At 41.6% G+C, this 18,674-nt stretch overlaps 1 protein-coding gene across 2 annotated transcripts in view; it reads right to left on the bottom strand.

The window, feature by feature from the left end:
• The window catches only part of LOC310894780 (uncharacterized protein), a 76,054-nt gene that overhangs the window by 10,630 nt on the left and 46,750 nt on the right, over positions 1 to 18,674 (bottom strand). The window contains exons 7-9 of one of the 2 annotated variants that reach the window (XM_083825312.1): positions 15,269 to 15,368; positions 5,167 to 5,401; positions 5 to 619 (exon numbers count right to left, since the gene is read on the bottom strand). In XM_083825312.1, coding sequence (XP_083681438.1) covers positions 5,218 to 5,401; positions 15,269 to 15,368 — 284 coding nt within the window. In that variant the 3' untranslated portion in view covers positions 5 to 619; positions 5,167 to 5,217. Of the gene's footprint in view, positions 1 to 4; positions 620 to 5,166; positions 5,402 to 15,268; positions 15,369 to 18,674 lie in introns of those variants that run through there. The other variant, XM_083825311.1, reaches the window with a different exon arrangement.

Raw genomic sequence — 18,674 nt, 5'->3', positions numbered from 1 at the left:
AATGCAGAAAACAGAACCAATGTGGGGTTGTAAAATACGTTCTGTATTTTGAGCTTGTTCTTTTACAAAATGGTTTTTCACCAGCTTGTCACAAGGTGTATTTTCTTAGATAGTAGGTCAGTAAAACATCATTACTAACAGCAAATATACACGTGTTCCTTAAAAACTACACATTGGACTAGAGTAAGCAAATAATGGAATAACAGTGCTGGTGCCCCATACATTTATGCAAATCAAGTTTAAAAAAGAAAATATTTTAACATGAACATATACTTGATTTTGTTTCCATCAACGTACATCCCAAGAACCAGGCACTGCCATAGAGTTTTGTGTTGTTCTTGTATTGTAGCAGCTACAGAGACAACCATTGTCCTAGGCACTGTGTACTGAGCTATAGCAATGTGCTAGACTTCACCGAGTCTTATCAGCTATGCCATTGAGTGGTCCTTAAGCCAAAGCCCCACTTTGAAAGGCAAATACGTCATTGCAAACATGCTGCTTTAGCATCTCAAGATTTTCCAGCTAATCTCTTATGTGGTACCAGAAGCACAGTCTCAAGAACCCAGGGACAAAGGATATCTGGCTGTGATGAGTGTCTGGCAGCTTCCTTTTCATTATCCTGGAAAATAAATAAGCTTTGCTAGCTTTGTGCTTGCAGAGTACACAAGAATTGTCACCTAGGCATAATCCCTACTTTCAAGAAGGAAAAATAAGAAAATCCGGCCAAGCAAACCTGCGCTGGCAATCGACTAAGAAATATAAAGAAGATTAGACACTCCTTACAGTTTCTGTACTTTTTGCAGATGCACAATCGCCCATTTTGATGGGCTTTTTCTTAAATACTTTCAGCTATTTCCCTTGCTATAATTTACATATCCGTATCTCCCACTTGACTCATCGCTATCCATACACCTTGCAAGACCACATCTAGTGTTATTTTGCAGGCCAGCCAAAAAAACAAACCGCTTCTGCCTCTGAGTATTGCTCCACAATGCTTCTAGCAGCAAGCGCTGAGTTTTTCAAGGCCCAGGACGGGATGCCGAAGCACTGATGTCATTTGCCTGAACCGCCAGGCCCTTCTTTTCCTGTTTCCCTTCGCTCAACAAACTCCTGGATCATTCCGGCTCCACCATGTGACTCAGAGCTTGTTCCATAAATAATTGGAAGTAGGAGAGAGCTGACAGCAATAAAAACAGAACCTGAAAGTACTGGAATGAGACTGGTTGCCTTGGTGTTGTGTTGTGTGGTGTTTTTTTTTCCCATAAGGAAATCTGCTCTTTAAAAAGGAAAAACGATGACAAGTCATCGGCTTTATTTAGCAGGAGTTAGCAAAACATGCTTTGTTCCCTGTTACAGGCCAAGCTGATGTCACCACCAGCAGCCGGCTGACAAGTATTTTTCAGTATAGCTTCATATATTCCTCAAACCTTTATATTGAAGTTGGGATGAGAGGATCCCAAGCTGATTTGGATGAATAAAAGCCAGAGGAAAAAAGTTCCTCTGATGGCTCCATTTTGTGCATTTGCAGGTATTTATTAGGCACCAGATATCTCACTTGGAATAGCAGGAAGACCTTGCAATCCCCTAGCGCATTCCAGCTGATATTTGGCAAATATTATTTACATTAACCTTCAAAAACTCCTGTGAAGTATATCTGAATCTTCACCTTTCTTATCCCTGTTTTAAAGACCAGACAACAAGACAAGGGCAAGAATAGCTATTTTTGCTGACAGCCAATAAATCTGAACTTAAAGATGAGTAAAATAAAAGGACTGTTTTTTCACATCTGTCACATGATGCATATTAAACTAAAAAGGTTATGTACAGTTAGTATAAACTAAAAGTATAAAGCTTAGTATAAAATAAAGGTTAGGTGGATTGGATGAACTACATATAAAATTGTATTATCTAAGCACCAGGAGCAAGGAGAGGTATCACAGAGTTCTGACAGACTGTAAAAAATGTGGGAGCGATCTTGCAAGGAAGCAAGCAAGGAAATAAACCGCATTCAGGGCCAAATATCTCACCGATCATTTAATATGGTGTGCTCCAAAACAAGACCAATTTAGACCTGTGAGAGATTTAGCTGGCCCATTTTTCCCTGTACACCACTGATCTAGACAGTAGTGGTGATGGAAGGTTACTACACATTTGGGGCAGGCTGGGAGCATTGAGATGCCCCATGACACAAACATTCTCCAACTCATTAACATGAAGGCTTTATTGATTATACCCTGATACTACTCCCATATCCCAAATTGGCCAATACAATTTTCTTGGAACACTGACTTGTGTGGGCATTGTTTCTACTGGACAGGTCATGTCTGAATGTATCATGTAACCTGTTCTGATCTCTGTTCTCTTACTAGTTTCTGTGTTGCCCAAATGGATTAACCGACCCACAGCCCATGGCACATTTACAACACATGTGCTAATGAAAACAGTTTCAAGACTGGCAGGGCTATTTTTGCACCACAGAATTGCCACTATGGGAGCATGCTGTGCAAAACAGCTGTACCAGTGGACCACTATACCTGAGGTTCCCCTTTTCCTTTGAACATCTCCAAACCATCCCTGTCATTATTAACTCGTCCATGATTGCATCTCTGTTGCCCATTATTACAGGTTCCAGAGCAAAACGGGAATTGATGTTAGAGCATCACTGGTAAATCTCTGCTAGGAAAGAGTTCTCCTTGAAGTGATTACAAGAAACAAATATATCAAAATAATAATGGAGCAAGAAAAATACAGTAAAAACTTGCTAGAATTTGTATTTATTCATCACAGAGGTCTTTTCTTCAGCTATTTTGCCACTGAATGCTTTAAGCCATTTCTTCCACCTCCAGCCCCCAAGCAAAGTTCAGGGAATGAAATGAATCTGTCATACAGGTCTTTTGTGTCTCATTTGCTCACGGCTTGGTCATTACTTGTGAGTCAGAGCAGCTCCATTCTCCACAGAAAGGCACTAGTCTTCACATCTTCTAAGTCCAGGTTTTCTGCCAAACTGTGGCACTGACACCCTCTGGGTGTAATTCAGACAATTTTCTCATCCACTTCAAGGAGCCTTGACTCCACATTAAGAGGGTAATTTCTTCCCACAGCTTCAGGAACATCAAATGAAATTGGACTGTCACTTACCGGAACCCATCTGTCTTCTTTTTAGGGCTACCCAAATCTCCCGTGTATACGATCTACTTTCTTTTAATTTCTTTCAGCCTGTGTCAACTTACCTGTTTACCTCTGTTTTTCTTCCACAACACAAAATAATCTGTCTTGTCATCATCTATGGCTGGAAATTCAACAGCACGGTTTGATCTGCAGGGGAAGAGGTAATCCCAAATTTCCCTTGTGTGGAATATTTCAGGTGCACGGAAGAACTGCTTTCTTGAGGATGCTGCTGCTTGGACCCTATAGTAATTCTGCTTGCTGAAAACCATGCTGGAAAAAATATCAGTGCTAGAGCAGGTAGGAATCTGTTCAAATACCCAGGAGTATCTGTTCACAGTGCATTCTGCAATAGGTTTCTTCACACCAGTTTTACTCCTCCTCTACAACTGTACTGGCCAACTCAGCAGAGCAGCTTCTTTGCCCCTGCAAAGCTAACCCAAGGAAGATGGACTAAAAAAGGTTTCTCTCCCACAAAAGTCTTTATGGGACCCAGCTCTTGGATCTGACTTCATTGGGACGAGGTGGGTCAGGACCAAAAAATCCTCCCAGCTTGTCTTTGCTGTCTGACTTACCCTGAAACAGGTAAGTGCTGTCCTCAGAATGTATCAGGCCCATCTCTAGAAGGATTAGGACCTTTTACCCAAGGCAAGCAGTCAAACCAGGAGATGCTGCAACCCATAGCAGAAGACAATTTAAAATAATGAAGAGAACCTACTGCTTAGGAAGGAAGAAATCTGCTGGATGTGTGTCTCACTGTCATCGCAGTATTATCTCCAAGATAGTTTTTCAACGCATTAATGGTAGAAAGACAAAATTAGCAGGGACCTACCAGGTCATTCAGTCTAGCCCACTGCTAATAAAAGCACCACACCAGCCTTCCCCATTTGTAACCACAGCAAGTTCTATCTTAAAAGCAGTCACGAATCCCATTTGTGGGACTACTGTTTGAATGCCTAGAAACCATTTTCTGATTTCAAGCCTGAATTTATTCCTGGTCATTTGTATTCTGAAGCATCCATGGCTCCTTTTCTCCTCTCTGGTATTTACCCACCTGATACTTTTCCAGACAGCAAACATATCCCTTTTCTGCTTTTGTTTTGCAAGGTTAAACAAACCTTTCCCTTCAATTTCCTACTGTAAAGCAGGATCCTTGTCCGTCTGATCTTTCTCACTGCCCTATTTTGCATCTACCAGTTCCAATTCACCTTTCTTTGGTGAGAGTGATCAGAACTATGTGTGGTATTGAAGTTAAAATTCATTAACTCAAAACAGGGAGAAAAGGGATCACTTTTGAAGACCAGCTTAAAACTTGTAAAAAAAATACCACAAGTTAGAACTAAACTCTTTCACTCCTTGCATTTATGGAGAAAGCCTTGAAGAACAGCATTATGTGGCTTCTTTAAAAAAAAAGATTAGATGGTCTAATGGTGATCACTGCTACTATCCTGCATAATTGTGTTATAATTTGATCCCAGTCTCAAAAACAAGTTGGCAGAAGATAAATTGTAACTTTTGTGAGATATCTACTGTGTCATGGTAACATTGCTCCTGTCCCTGAATGTGGGGGTAAAGGCTTGAGGAAACAAGAACTCAAGTGGAAGTCTATTGACTGATTTCAGCTTCAGAGAAATGATTCCAAATTTCCGAGCCAATGGGCTTTTTCAAGTCCACAAAATGTCTAAAGAGACAGCAGCAGAGTGTGGTGCATGGCCTACCAAACAGCTTTAAGACCCTATACATCCTTGCAGCCCCATTGTTTGCCACCTGCTGAAATATATTCAATATAAGTCCTCACGCAACCATTGTGACCAGCTGAAACAATTTTCTGTAGCCTTCTGCCCACGGAGGGTACCCTGGAGCAAAGTCTAGGGGATGCTTCCCTAGGAGCCTCCTTGGACACGCACATAAGCTTTCAATGAAAGTTTTTGAAAGACTACTGACATACTTTCTAAGGCCAGATGTAAAAATGCCCTCATACTGAAAATCAAAAGGCTCTACCTGGCAATTATTCCAGTGACTTTGTTCCTGCAGTCCCAGGAGGGATTCCCATCAGTTGTGAAGGCAGCATAATGCAACCACAGCAGATACTGTCAGTTTGCCACAGTAGGAGTCCTTCCAGGGAAAACGTGTGTCACCTTCTGGTACCATCCTGTCTTGCATGGATGCGTTCTGCAAGCAGGGAAAGAGGAAAGCCAAGAGATTCCCACCGCCATCTGCTTTTTGTCCTTTACACCTGAAAACAAATGAAAGAAATTTATGCAGGCACTGGAGCCATAGTGCCAACAACATCCTCAGAGTATTGGCCTGACCTTCTCTGTAGGCTGTTTTTGAAGCCATCAAAAAACAGAAGGATTTCTTCCATACTTTTAACAGAAATGTTCATAAAAGAAATATATGTCTTGACTGACTCAAGCAATTGCTCCACTTCAGCACTGATTGTTTCCTCCTTCTCAAGAATAGCTATTGTCCTTGTTTGACCAGGTTCATTCCAATTGTACATTTTTTGCAGATTAGATTTATGCAGGCATAAGCTAGTGTTCTACTCATATATAGCAGAAAGGAACAACTCCTTTGGGCTTTAACTTTTCCAACTTGAAGCCTTTCCAAGGCCTGTAGTGCACGCTCAGTTGGGTTTACATGACACTGGGAACAAGAGTTGTTTGTTTCTAGGTTTATCATTTGGAGATATATGAAACATACATTTTGTTTATAGCACAAAAGATTTTTCAAGATGTTTCATGACGATCAATGAAACACTTTCACCAGTATTGGCTGAAGTCACAGAGAATTCACTGTCTCAGAGAAGGCTTCGGCTCTCATGCCTGTTCTATTTTCTTGCAAGAGACTCTGTACATGTATTTATTCATGGTGAGAACCACTACAGAAGCAGAAAACAAATTTAGTTTTAAATTTTCTCACTAACACTTTCTTGACCTAAGGCCCAGCATATTCGGTATTGCCAGAGAGAAAAACATTAAAGTAGCTGTAACTACAAAAGTTCTGGCAAAGGGATGGAAGCCAACTCAAAAGGCTGAGCCTTTCCTGCAAAAAGTCTCTAGCAGGCTAGTACTGGGAGAACACACGGATCATCTGACAGTACTTGATGTCTCAGGAATAGGTCCTTAGCCAGAGTTTAAACCTTCATTTCTCATCACAAAGTTTTGTTAGCTCATCTGCCTTAGACCATAAAACTCTACGAGTAAATTCAAGCACGCTCACCATGTGCCTATGAAATTCCAGCACGGTTACCTATGCTAATAAACAGTGAGAGTTCCCTGGCATGAAAGTAGCCTGCTCCAACTAGTGCTTCCCCAAGCAACTTCTGGACCTGTTTTGGTAGCTGGAGTGTGCCAGGAACCACACCCAAGCAGCACTTTGCTTGCAGCCACCTAGCACAGGCAAACCCAGTGCACCAGCATAGATGCAGGCTGTTCCTCGCCAGTTGGCGTCAATGGCTGGGAACATTCCCGTGCATGTTTAGTTTACTGGTATAAACCCAGCCTAAGTCCTTTTACAAAATTACAAAGTTAAATTGCCACTGAAAAGCTGTTACACATATGGTTTTAATAGTGTACAATTTTGCAAGTGTCTGGCATTTTCTGGGCTCGCTAGACTAAATAGCGTGCTCCAGTTATATACACTGATAAAACTTTACAGTGAACAGTGGAGCTGCCGTGTTGCAGAACTCCAGAAAGGCTGTGATGAACCGGGTGCTGTAGAATGATTAGGGTGAAAGAACCTAAAAAAAAGACTTTCTGAGGTCAAGTTTGGCCATGACCTAAGTTGCGATCACTAAACCTTTTCTACATGTGACAATCTCATGACAATTTTCTGCTGTGTCATTGCAATTGCCTCCCACGGCTAGCCACCATCTGAAACAATTCCAAGAAAGCAACTGCTCTCCTATTATGAGAGAGCAAAGTTAGAAACTCAGATGTGATCAACTGGAGGTCTGAAAAACTCTAGAGTATATTATATTTAACTCCAATCACAAGACTTAAGGTTGTCCCATGAAATTACTGAAATAAAGACAGTATCTTATTTTCTTCAAGTACAGCATGTAATCATCCAGGTTGTAAGGCAACTCCAGAGGTCTCCAGTCCAACCTCCTGCTCAAAGCGGATCCAGTAAAATCAGGTTTATGTGGCTTATGCAGCAGTATTTTGAAGATCCCCATGGGTGAAGAGTTTATAAGTCCTCTAAGAACAGGTTCTAGTGGTTGACCACCTTCATGGGAAAGTATTATCTTCATATGAAATCATAATTTCCCATGTTCCATCATTTGTTTGTTGCCTCTTGTCCTGTCACAGTACGCCCCTGAGAAGAGTCTGACCCCATCTTCTCTCTATTGTATAGGTAGCTGTAGATACCACTAAGATCTCTCTTCAGCCCTCTCTTCTCCAGGAGGTGACAGACCCAGCTTTCTCAGCCTCTTCTCAAACGTCTTGTGCTCCAAGCATCTAACCATTTTTGTGGCCCTCCATTGAACTCACTCCAGTATATCAATGTTTTTCTTGTACTGGAGAGGCCAAAACTGGACATAGTACTCCAGATGTTGCCTCACAAGTTTCCCTGTCCTTCTCACGGACTGAGGGGAGTCTGAGCAACCCGTAACTCCCTGGATCCTCTTCTTGAAGTGATATCTGTGTGATGTCTGCCTTTTCCCAGTCATCAGGAACCTACCTCAATTGCTACAACTTTTCGAAAAGCATAGAGAGCAGCCACACAATGACATCAGCTGGCTCCATTCTCAACTTTTGGTGCATCCTGTGTGGTCCTATGTACTTCCATATGTCAGATTTGCCTAGTACTCCCTACCATATCTACAGAAAGTAAGAACATTCACATTCCCCCAGACTCCGCTAGTAGGCTCAAGGAAGCTGTAAGCATGAAATTAGATGATTTTGGTTTCTGTACCTTTTAGACATCTGTCTCGTCAGTCACGTGCACTGGAACTGTAAGAGCAAACAAAGACTTTATTCTACTCTTTATGCCCAAATGGGCCAAATTCAGATTGCACTGCAACCATAATTCTTGCTCTTCTCAGTTTCCATGGGCGAGACTTTGGCAACACTTTTTTCAATGTGTGATTTAGTATGTATTTGTAACCTGCTGTAGAATTCAACACTGAAAACAAAAAGCTCGACAGCTAAAGGCCAACCCCTTGGTCTCTCGAATTAGATACACGGATGAGCAAAGCCCAAACATTATTTTTTCTTCTTTGTGTTTATACCTATGTATATGATGCCATCTGTGTAGATGAACACCAATAAACACTAATCACAATGTGCTGCATTCTTTACCAGAGGAGTTTATGAGATATGATTTGGCCTTTAAAGCACTTGGTCTGGGCCTTTCATAATAAGGACAGCTGAGCTCAGTTCACTTCACTGTGATTGATGATAATTCTGATTGCTCTCATTAACAGACTTCCTATAGTAGTAACGATCAGAATAAAACGCCACTACAGCTTCATTGGGAGAACCTACATACCATTTAATAAAACACGAGCTCATCAAACCTATGTGCCACAAGGGCTATTCTCCCTGTTAAAACACTTTGTTGGGTCAGGGCAGGAGACTACACCATTCACTGAGCATTTAGGCCAGCATAGGAAGATCCCATCGCATGAGTAGTCCACTGAACAAGGAATCAAGGATTAACAGGATTAATTACAGGACTTTTTATTTCTAACAAAGGTTCAAAACCTTGTGACAGAAGATATACTGTACCCTGACTACTACTGAATTCAGTCTTGAACAGACTACCAATATGAACTTTGTTATTCCGTCTGCATCTTTTGCAGTGACTCATGTTGTGACACATTTGTCAGGGGAATACTCATATATACAGAAATACAAGCAGAGGGCAAGCAAGCACAGTATAATAAAGGAAGGTCAAATTATGGTTCCATTAACCTTGAGAGCATCTTTTTAAAAGGAGATGGAAAAACAAAACAACAAACAACCAAAACTAACCTCCAGCTAAAAATAGGAGCTCTTCAGCTGAGCTCTTTTGTACTAGAGCAAATATTTATAGATTGCTCAGAAATCCTGAATAATGGGGGTTATAATGGAGACTGACAGCTTCTTAGCTAAAATAGTGCTAACGGGTACCATGACGAGGCTTCTCTACCCTTTACCACAGGGGCCATTGTGCAAGGAAACTGTTTGCGGTCTCTAAAACCATGTATAATTAATGCTACATAATTAACAACTCTTCAGAGTAAAGCAAATGATCATTCCAGGAGCTTAACAGCAAAGCAACTTAGTAAATAAATAAATAAAACCTACAGCTTTCAGATTTCTGTCACATCCATCAGGGAAGTCTCAGAATAAACTGCAGAGAAAGATCTGTAAAAAACAAAACAAAACAAAACAAATCCAAAAGCATGTTTCTGACTGGTATCCATCTGCAATTGGAAGTGATGAGGAATATGGGGTAAAGGGACAGAGCAATCAAATTTTTAAAACTGTATGTTTTCATTTAAGAATTATCAGTGTTCGTTTTCAAACTTTCCACTGGAAAATAAATGGCTCATTGTAATGCCAAAAACTGTCAAGAAACAAGCAAGAGTCCTGCAAAGTTCTTTGTCCAGTCCAGGGGGGTTCTCTCTGGTGACAATAGATAACCCAGAGCATGTTTACTCAGATGCTAAATTCTGTGGAGAAACGATGGATTTCATTTACTACTAGTGGCAATAATAAACAACCTCCTTTCCATTCTTTACAGTCCCATCCTGGCTCTTTTTACGGCATGGGATTTTACAGAGGCCAGCTGGGTAGTCGAGGTCTCAGTGTCAGTTCAGGAGACTGAGACATTTGGCTCTACAGCTTGGATTTGGGGCAGAGCATCAGGGACCAGAACCAAGGCTAAACCTGGACATCTCCGGTACTCGGCATGCCCACGCTCTGCATTTGGGGCATCTGTTCACCTCCACAGCAGAACTGGAGCCTGTGGCGTAGAAGTATTAACAGCTACAAACACGCAAGGTCTGTATTAATCCCTATGACTTCTATACATCCATGTCTAAGTGATTTTCCTTATGACTCAATCACTAAGATAATTCTGGAACCTTTTACTCCGGCGATTCCAAAGCATTCTTTTTCTCTTAAGAAAACTTTAGTATTTCTTTGGGGTGTGGCATATAACTTGGATATAAATTTTGGCTGAGGGCTAAGGCTAACTAAGGAGAGTGGGAATGACATTTTGCAAGGGACTAATTTTCTTCATTTATCTCAGTAATTACTGTGAACACCTGAGATATTTAATTTTGAAACAACATAATCTAAAATACACCTTAAAATGCTCTAATAGACATTGCAAAGTACTGATCCTTACAATACCAGATTTAGAAAAGTTCAGTAAAAGAACTGGCTTTAAACCAGTAAATAAACAATGACTCTTATTTTGTTTCAGATAGCTGGAGGGGGTGGCCAAGTAACAGTTCAAAATCAGAAAAAAAAAATAATTCCAGCTTTTCTTATTTTGCTAACAAAATAGATGGAATTTTGGTGTTTCATCCTCTTGGGTGAACACTTCACAGTAATGATTGCTTAAAGAACTTGTTAACTTTAAACACAACACCTCTTTGATTTTGCATATCTCTAGATTTTCTCCGAGTGCCAGCCACAGTAACAATGTGTGCCAGCTACTGTCCCTTTCCTCACAAGTGGCTGCCTTCCAACAACCTTGGCTATATATAACTTCTTGAGTGTTTGAGGAATTTAGGGAATGAAAAATCTCCAGCAGATTAAGTTGTACAGGTCCATAGTAGAAGCTTGAGACCTATCCCTGCATTTCTTAATTGATACTAACTCAGGAATATACATTTTGCTGGGCATGTTACACCTACAATCCACCCAGACCATGGATTCTGGATGTCTCCTTCAGTGCTCGTGTGAATCTCCATCAGCTCCCATCCCCTTCACAGCTATTCATTTCCACTACTCCACCACCCCCTTAGTGGAGCCAGGACACTTCTTGAATAAAAATTCCTATTTAACAAACCTCAGGTGGTATCACTTTGCTCTTAGGAAGCGTTTATTCAGAATGTGGTTATATAACCCATCTATAAAAAGCACAATGTGAACTGATCAGGGAATTGATCCAGGTTTTACATCGGGATATTTTTAATCCGAATAAATTCCCTGATCTGATTCACCTGTACAATGAATGAAGAATGAAACCAAAATGAGGAGACAGGTGGCCCCAAAGCAGGCACTAGCAGCAAGAGAAGCATCTGTAGATATATTAAGCTCTCTTCCTATGTCCACAAGTCTCTACCAATCAGTTGTATGCCAAAATTGATGCCTTTATCTCACCTACTGATGGAACATTTTGACATCCCTGTAGGCAACAAATTAAAGGTAAGAGCAGCTTCCCACACAAGAACCAGGAAGAGCGTTCGAAGAGTTCATCCTTGAATAACCAGTGGCAGCAGGTTCAGATGAAAATACGCTGATCAGGAGGAGGGCTCCATCATCTCTCGTGCTCAACATGTGCTAGCAGAGAGCCATCCCTCTGGCTGGAAGAGGCCAGAAAGTGGTTAAGTCAACACGGAAGGACTCCAGGGCATATCTCAGGATGCCGCACATCAACTCAGTTCAAGTGGAGGATTCTCACTGCCCAAGTTGAGATTGCTTGTATAGCAGAGAGAGGAATGGAGAGAGGAAACCTCCCTCATGGATGCACTCTCAGTCACTCTCTGGAGGTCCCACTGGTTGCATATGATGCCTGCAATTTTGATTTAGGCTTTTAAGCTAGGTGAACAAAACCAGCCAAGGTGAACGTTCCATATATGTCTCTGTACTTATTTCTGTCACTTTGAGGGCCAAAGGAAATTAACAGAGCTTTTAACATTGCAAATTGCTCAAATCCCAGAAAAGCTATTACAAATGTGCACTCACAAAAGCCATCAAACAGCAGTATGTAACAAATTGTTCTGAAGAAGAAAATCTTCATTTAGCAGTTGAAAAGTAGGGTTTTTTCAACTATTTGCTTACTGCAGTTTCACGTAACTTTGCTGGACATCTGAAATTTTATCTGGACACTCTTGCATACACAAGAACAATTTCCACTTTTTTTTTTTGTTTCGGTCCTTGTACATGGTAGTGTACAGAGCTCATCTGGATCCCAGTGGGCATTTTTTGCCTTACGCCCCTCTGTTATGACTGCAAATGTAGCAGATGCACCAGCAGGTACATCTCAGACCATCTAGGAGAGTGTTACAATTTCAAAATACTTTTCCCTTTTTTGCTCAAATTTCCCATTCATTGAACAGAGTGACGACATGGATCTCTGGTCTTGGTTTCCTGTAAATATACTCTTCTTTTTCTTCAAAGATGCAGTAGGAAAACCAGCTTCTTAAATAGCTGGGCAAGGCCAACAGTTTCAGCAACTATGATTAGGAAATGCAAGGTTAGAGGCTCTTAGCTTCAGGACAGTGGGGTCCATTCCCACAAGAACTTTATAAACTATGCTAAAATCATTCTTCATTGTTCTTTCTTTACACTGTCAGACACAGGGGAATAACACAATGGAGCCAGCATGTGAATAAGAGGTACCATGTAAAAACCTTCCATAAATTTTGGCATTTTTAAATGCTTAAATGCATTACAAAGTTCTTGTGCATTTTGCACTTGTGCAGCAGCCCCCAGTGAGGATTTTGCTGGCTGTCCCCCATGCCCTCAGAGGCAGGCATGTGGCAACTTGGGCTGAACATAAAAAGGAAGGCACAGGAGAAAGTTAGAAGGCGTTAAAATGGTACTGGACATGTTTGTTTGTTTGTTTTTTATATAACAACTATATATTTTCATCTCGTTAGCACAATCTTGGTAATGAATAACCCAGACTATTCTTGTTTTGTATGATACTGTTCTCCTAAATCTCCACTGCATTACAGTTTCGTGCACACATGCACATACACTCCGATACAAAATTTGCTGCTGTGATCCCACCAGCTAAAAAGCATTACAGCCAGTGCTGGCACCAGCAGAAGAGGGAAGGAAGTACAGCATATTTTTGAACAATGATGCTAAGCAAGCTATTAATTAGAATTTGTTATGTTCAGCTCATTCCAGAACACTGTACTGAAGGCACAGTACAAATCTGCCCTTTCTAAAATATTTTCTCCTGTAAGACTCACATTCATGCAGAAGGCAGATGTGCATCTGTGGTTTGCAGCCTTTCAATAAATAAGTTGCCCTCGCAACAAAAATTTAACAACCCAGAGAAAGCAACAGATGAACTCAGTTTCTAAAAAGGCAAAAGAAATTTTCCTGATACGAGGATGTCACACATAAATGTACTTGAACAGAACATCTGTTGTGTATAATCTGATAGTAGTCTAGTTTTTGTACTGCACAAAGAGATCCCAAAACACGGGCAGATGTGTGGTTAAAGGATGGTCCTCATCCTGTGCTACACTCTCCCCCTAGATGGGACAAAACCTTACCCCTACCAGAGCGCCGTCTCACTGTCAGCACACATTTGGACAGCCTACGACCCTATGGCTTGTTTTATGGAGTACCAGCCTTGTAGCGGCCAACCTGAGCTTTTGTCCTTGTGAAATCATGCCAAAAGCTGCTCGGGCCAGGGACAGACGTCCTTTGTTCCCGAACAGATGCGGCCTTGCTTTTGTGCCCTTTCTTTCACGGCCTCCTGGCTGGGGCTGCAGCGGCACCCTGTCCCCTAACGCGCCGTGTCTGACATCTGCCGTGGCGGCACGGGGACATCCTCACCGTGGGTGCGGAGCAGCTGCCCGAGTCACAAAGGCGACTGAACAGTCTCAGCTCTCCAAAAGCAGAACGAAATGTCTGAATTCGCATCCCTAGCCTGGCTATTTCTTGGATTTCTCTCTCTTCCTCAGGCATTGACACAGGCTTCATACCTCTCCTCCAGCACTAAGCATCTCCCAAAGATTATCTTCAATATATAACTTCTTTCAGGCAGACTCATCTCGCCCATTGTCTGGACTTGCACAATACAGCCTTCAAACAAGAAGTGCAAATAAGGACATTTGTATGTTTCCTCGTCACCCCACCTACATGAACAGCCAAGAGACCATCAGGGAATGGAGTCTTAGATCTTGGATTTGCTTTATACACTGCAATTGAATTGCTACCCAAAATGCAGTAACAAGACAGGAGAAGGATTCCTTGGATGATGTCAGGCTCCACAGGCATGTCCTCAGAGATATTCTTTGAATTTCAGGGCAAATTGCTTCCTCCTCAGACAAAGGCTTTTCTCTCTTTTCTAGCTGACTCGTTGCAGAGGCCTTTCCTCAGCTTGCCACTTGGACTCTGGTTTTCAGACACGACCTCTTTCTTTGAGAAGCACTCAGAAAAATTTCAGTGCTGCTGGCACTGACACCCTGTGGGAAAACCTGTCAGTGCCAAGGAAGAGGAGGCGATGTTTATTATATGCAACAATTGGGTGGCTCTTTGCCAACAAGAAGTGAAGTCCAAGGGTCACATATGCCCTTGCTCTGCTCCCTGTTCTGAATGAACACCAAGGATCCCCAAAAGGCAGGTGTTTCTGTAGCCTGCTGCAGGTTCTTTGTTGGTGTTTCAAGGATTGTTTTTTAAATTATTTTTCTGGCCACGATTTACATCTGTTTTTCCCTGAGTTGGTGGATGGTCAATTAACTAGAGTTTGGAGAAATCAGCAAGTTTTTGTTTGCAATCATGAATGCAAATCTTTCTCTGCCTTCAGTCTGAGCTGATTTGCAAAGACAAACAACTAAAATAAACACAGTTACAACACTGCTTGGTTCAGAATCAACTGAATATTCAGCTCTGGAAGCACTGCATGATTTTTAGGTAAAAGCATAGATCAGTCCAAATTTACTTCATGTTTGAAAGAGATCCATCGCCAGATGGGCCTGCCTTTGAGCCAGGGGCTGATACTGTTAGACTGTGCTTCCTTCCCGGGAGCAGCAGCAGCAACTACAGGGGAAATATTCAGAAAGTAAAAGCTGAACCATGAGCAGGAGCCTCCCACTTTAGTCTTCTGGGTTAACTCCGCTTCCTCGGCTTCTGCACTGCATTGTCAAGGGAAAACACCCAAACACCCTTCAAATAGTTCCCTGGTTATTCACCTGACTCCCCTACTCTTCAGCCCACGCTGTTCATCTTCAGCTTTGCCAACATGCCTGTTTGGATGGCCAAACTGGAAGACCAGTAAGGGGAAGGGTCCAGCTTAAAAGAAAAAAAAAAACAAAGGCATGAAAATGTGGGGAGGGGAATAAGGAGTTATAACCCAGTCTGGTTCCCTTATCCCATTCAGAGTGGGATCCCACAAGCCACTGTGTTAGCCTGACCGAGAGGGGCATCTGGAAAGGAGAACGGGAAGTAAGGGCTGGCAGAGATGTATCAAGCACAACGTTTTGCCAAGCCGTGATCTGCCCTGACAGGGACCCGGGCCCTGTAAGCCAGCACTGCAGCACCCCTCTGATCATGCCACACCACAGCGCAGCCTGAGAAGCTGTTTGAAATCCCTGCAGGCCTTCAAAAGAAGATACAGCGTCTGTAGCTTCGGTAGAGAAATAAAGACAGAGGGTATGTTTCATTGCCCGTTGCCTTTTGTGAGTAGATACTGATCCAGAGTCCACTGAATTCATTTGAAAGACTGTTACTGAGTGCACTGCTTCAGGTCCAGACTTCAGATCAAATATTTTAAAGACTTTATCAGTTCTTCCACTGGATGCAAAGCACTGAGAAGGAAGCATGAGAAAAGATACAAAAAAGGAGAAAGGAACACAGAGACAGAAACAGCTGTACACCATTGAAACAGAGTGTTACTACGAGATATAGTTTATAATAATTAGTTGATCAACATGCTACGCAAGGGATTTTTTCCATTTTGAACCAGTAGATGCACAGATGGGGTCTATAATAGAACTGGCATGTCTCTGGCTTTTTTTTTAAGGCTGCATAATTTTACAGCCGCTACAAACATTTGTGAGTGTTGATATAATGCTAAGAGTGCTCAAACTTCAGAGAATTGACATTGTCAGACTGGCTCCCCGCCCATCAGGTGACATCGAAATTGCAATAGGCCTTGTCTGGAGCCACAGCCGTGGCTACGGCCAGATTGTGTAGATCCACAAACTGCTCCTAAGTAGCAGTAATAGCAGTACTAATAGTAGTAGTAGCAATGTGACTGGAAGTCATTCAAGAAATGTAATTTTCCCCGTGTTTTCAGCTAGAGGCACAGTGACAGGTAGGTTCTTGAGGATCAAGCAACAGATCTGCTTTTGAGGTAGAATTAGATATGAGCTTTTCCAATTCCAGTTGCAGTACTTTTGCCATATACGATACAGTTTCCATGTGAAAGAGAACATCAGTGCATCATACCCATCTAGGCCATAACAACAAACGATATTCAAGAGCATTGCCAAGCACCCCAATGTGCTCCTCGCCACCTGTTAATTTCTCAGATATCCTCTCTGTCACAAATTTACCACTTCCAACCACACTCTCTTCAAACCATCACCAGGCACAGACCAGCAGTTGGGATGGTCTAGGGACCTTGTCCAAGAGGTGCTTCACCTATGACAAACCTCTTTTGGAGGTGATGATAGCCACCTTGCCTAAAGGTGGCCTACTGCTTGGGCTGCTCCCGGGCACACTCTGCTTACTGGGTCTTCTCAGTGCCAGTTCTCAGGCATACAAAGCGGCCAGATTTCTATGGCAAGTTCGAGAAGGGATCATTACCTCTTCCTCATTCATCTCTGTCAGTGAGAACTGAAGAAATTGAATCAAGCAACACCATAAGGAAGAAAAAGCCTCAGAAAAGGAAATGTATGACAAGAAATGTGTATTCTGACTCTCTCCAAGGACAGTATACAGAGTATGTTTTGTTCTGGGATTTCCACAAGGGAGCAATTAACTCCTGGAGATTAGCAAATAAATACGTGTCAAGATTTTAAAGCCTGGATGTGTTAGAAAAGATCAGCACTAGTGGAAGTCGCACAAACATGCCTTCAAAATTCATCTAGTGCTATCAGCTGAGCTGATCTCCACCAGTTCACACTAAATATAAGGGGTCCCCTAAGCAACTCAACACCCTTGAAATACCTATTTAAAGAGTACAGCTATAGCAGAAAAGCCTAACTTTAAGCTATGCCCCTATCAGAGACTTACACATTAAAATATTACGCTGAAAGAAGCTATTCCAGCATTTGGGCACTCCTAGGGTTGGTCTAACTATTCTGCACAAGTATTGGAGGATGTGTCCTGATCCCTTGGAAACAACCCAGTTATATGCCACTGCAGTCATATTTGTGAGTGTTTTAAAAGAAAGACCCGTATAATGCTAATCTGAGCTCTGTGGTTAAGCAATAAAACTGCAGTTTTATTGGCCTTTATTACCACACAGGTCTTAAAATCTCTGACATGTAATATGGCATCTAGAAGTGACACTTGACACTGGCTTTTAAAAGCACAACTATCATAGACAGCAGAATAATAGAGTAAAAACATGGTAATAATTGAGGCAACCATAATCCAATGATCTAGTAATCAAGAGCATCTCTGAAGGGCCTTCTATTTTGGATGGGCTCTACTACAAACAATTAGCAACGTCAGTGAATCAACAGCCCTAAGAGCTAAGACTACTACAGGCAGCCACTGCACAGTCCAGCACCAGGATGAACATCTCTGATCCAGAATATGTTGCAAATTATGAGACATCAGGTGAAAAAAAAAAAAAAAGAAAAAGAAAACAACAACAACAAAAACCACAAAAACAGAAATCAAGCACTTGAGCAGCTAGCATAGAAAATGCAATGCCATGCCAGTCGAGCCACATTTTTTTTCCCAGTATATTTGTCATTCACATTATTGCCTCCTCAACAGCTGGTAGATGAATTCCCATCACACAAAAGCTTTTTGGAGAGAAATCCCTCAGAGACAGACGACTTTCCCATTTTTTTTCTTAATTTCTTTAGCTCTGTGGAATGCCCACCCACAGTTTTGGCAGCCTATTGCAGCTCTCTATTCAGTTTAAGTTCTTTTCTTGCTCAGCTATTTACAGCTCCCAAATACTGAAAAATGTCTGCAGGGCTCTTATTAAAAAAATAAAAATAAATAAATAAAAATCTTCATCTCAGTCGTGAGACCAAATTTGGAAATCCAAAAATATTTCCATATACATTCTATCTTTTTTTCTTTCCTTTTTTTTTTTTGTTTTTTTACTCTCTGTTCTGAGTGTCTTCAAAATCATTTCCTATGATGGGTAAACACAAGAAAAATACCATCACCTATAGCAGCAATTCTCATTTTCAAGCTGTGAACCCCCATTTATCCACAGTGCTTTTCCTCAAGAGATGCTAGAGTAGTCCTTAAAGGGAAAGGGTTGCAGACATACTAATGTTGTTATAGTATAGACTGAAAGGGCTCTATGACCATCTTTTGGCATTATAAAGTGCTTTTGTAGAGTGTAGGAGTTTTTACTTAAGGAACAAAGCCCCGTGATGACTCATGAAAACACTTCATAGTTCC

This window comes from Anser anser (assembly GCF_964211835.1).
Source record: "Anser anser genome assembly, chromosome: 2".
In the NCBI taxonomy this organism is placed as follows: domain Eukaryota; kingdom Metazoa; phylum Chordata; class Aves; order Anseriformes; family Anatidae; genus Anser; species Anser anser.
Note: the sequence above shows the minus strand (reverse complement) of the source record. Positions and strands in the feature narration are given on the sequence as shown.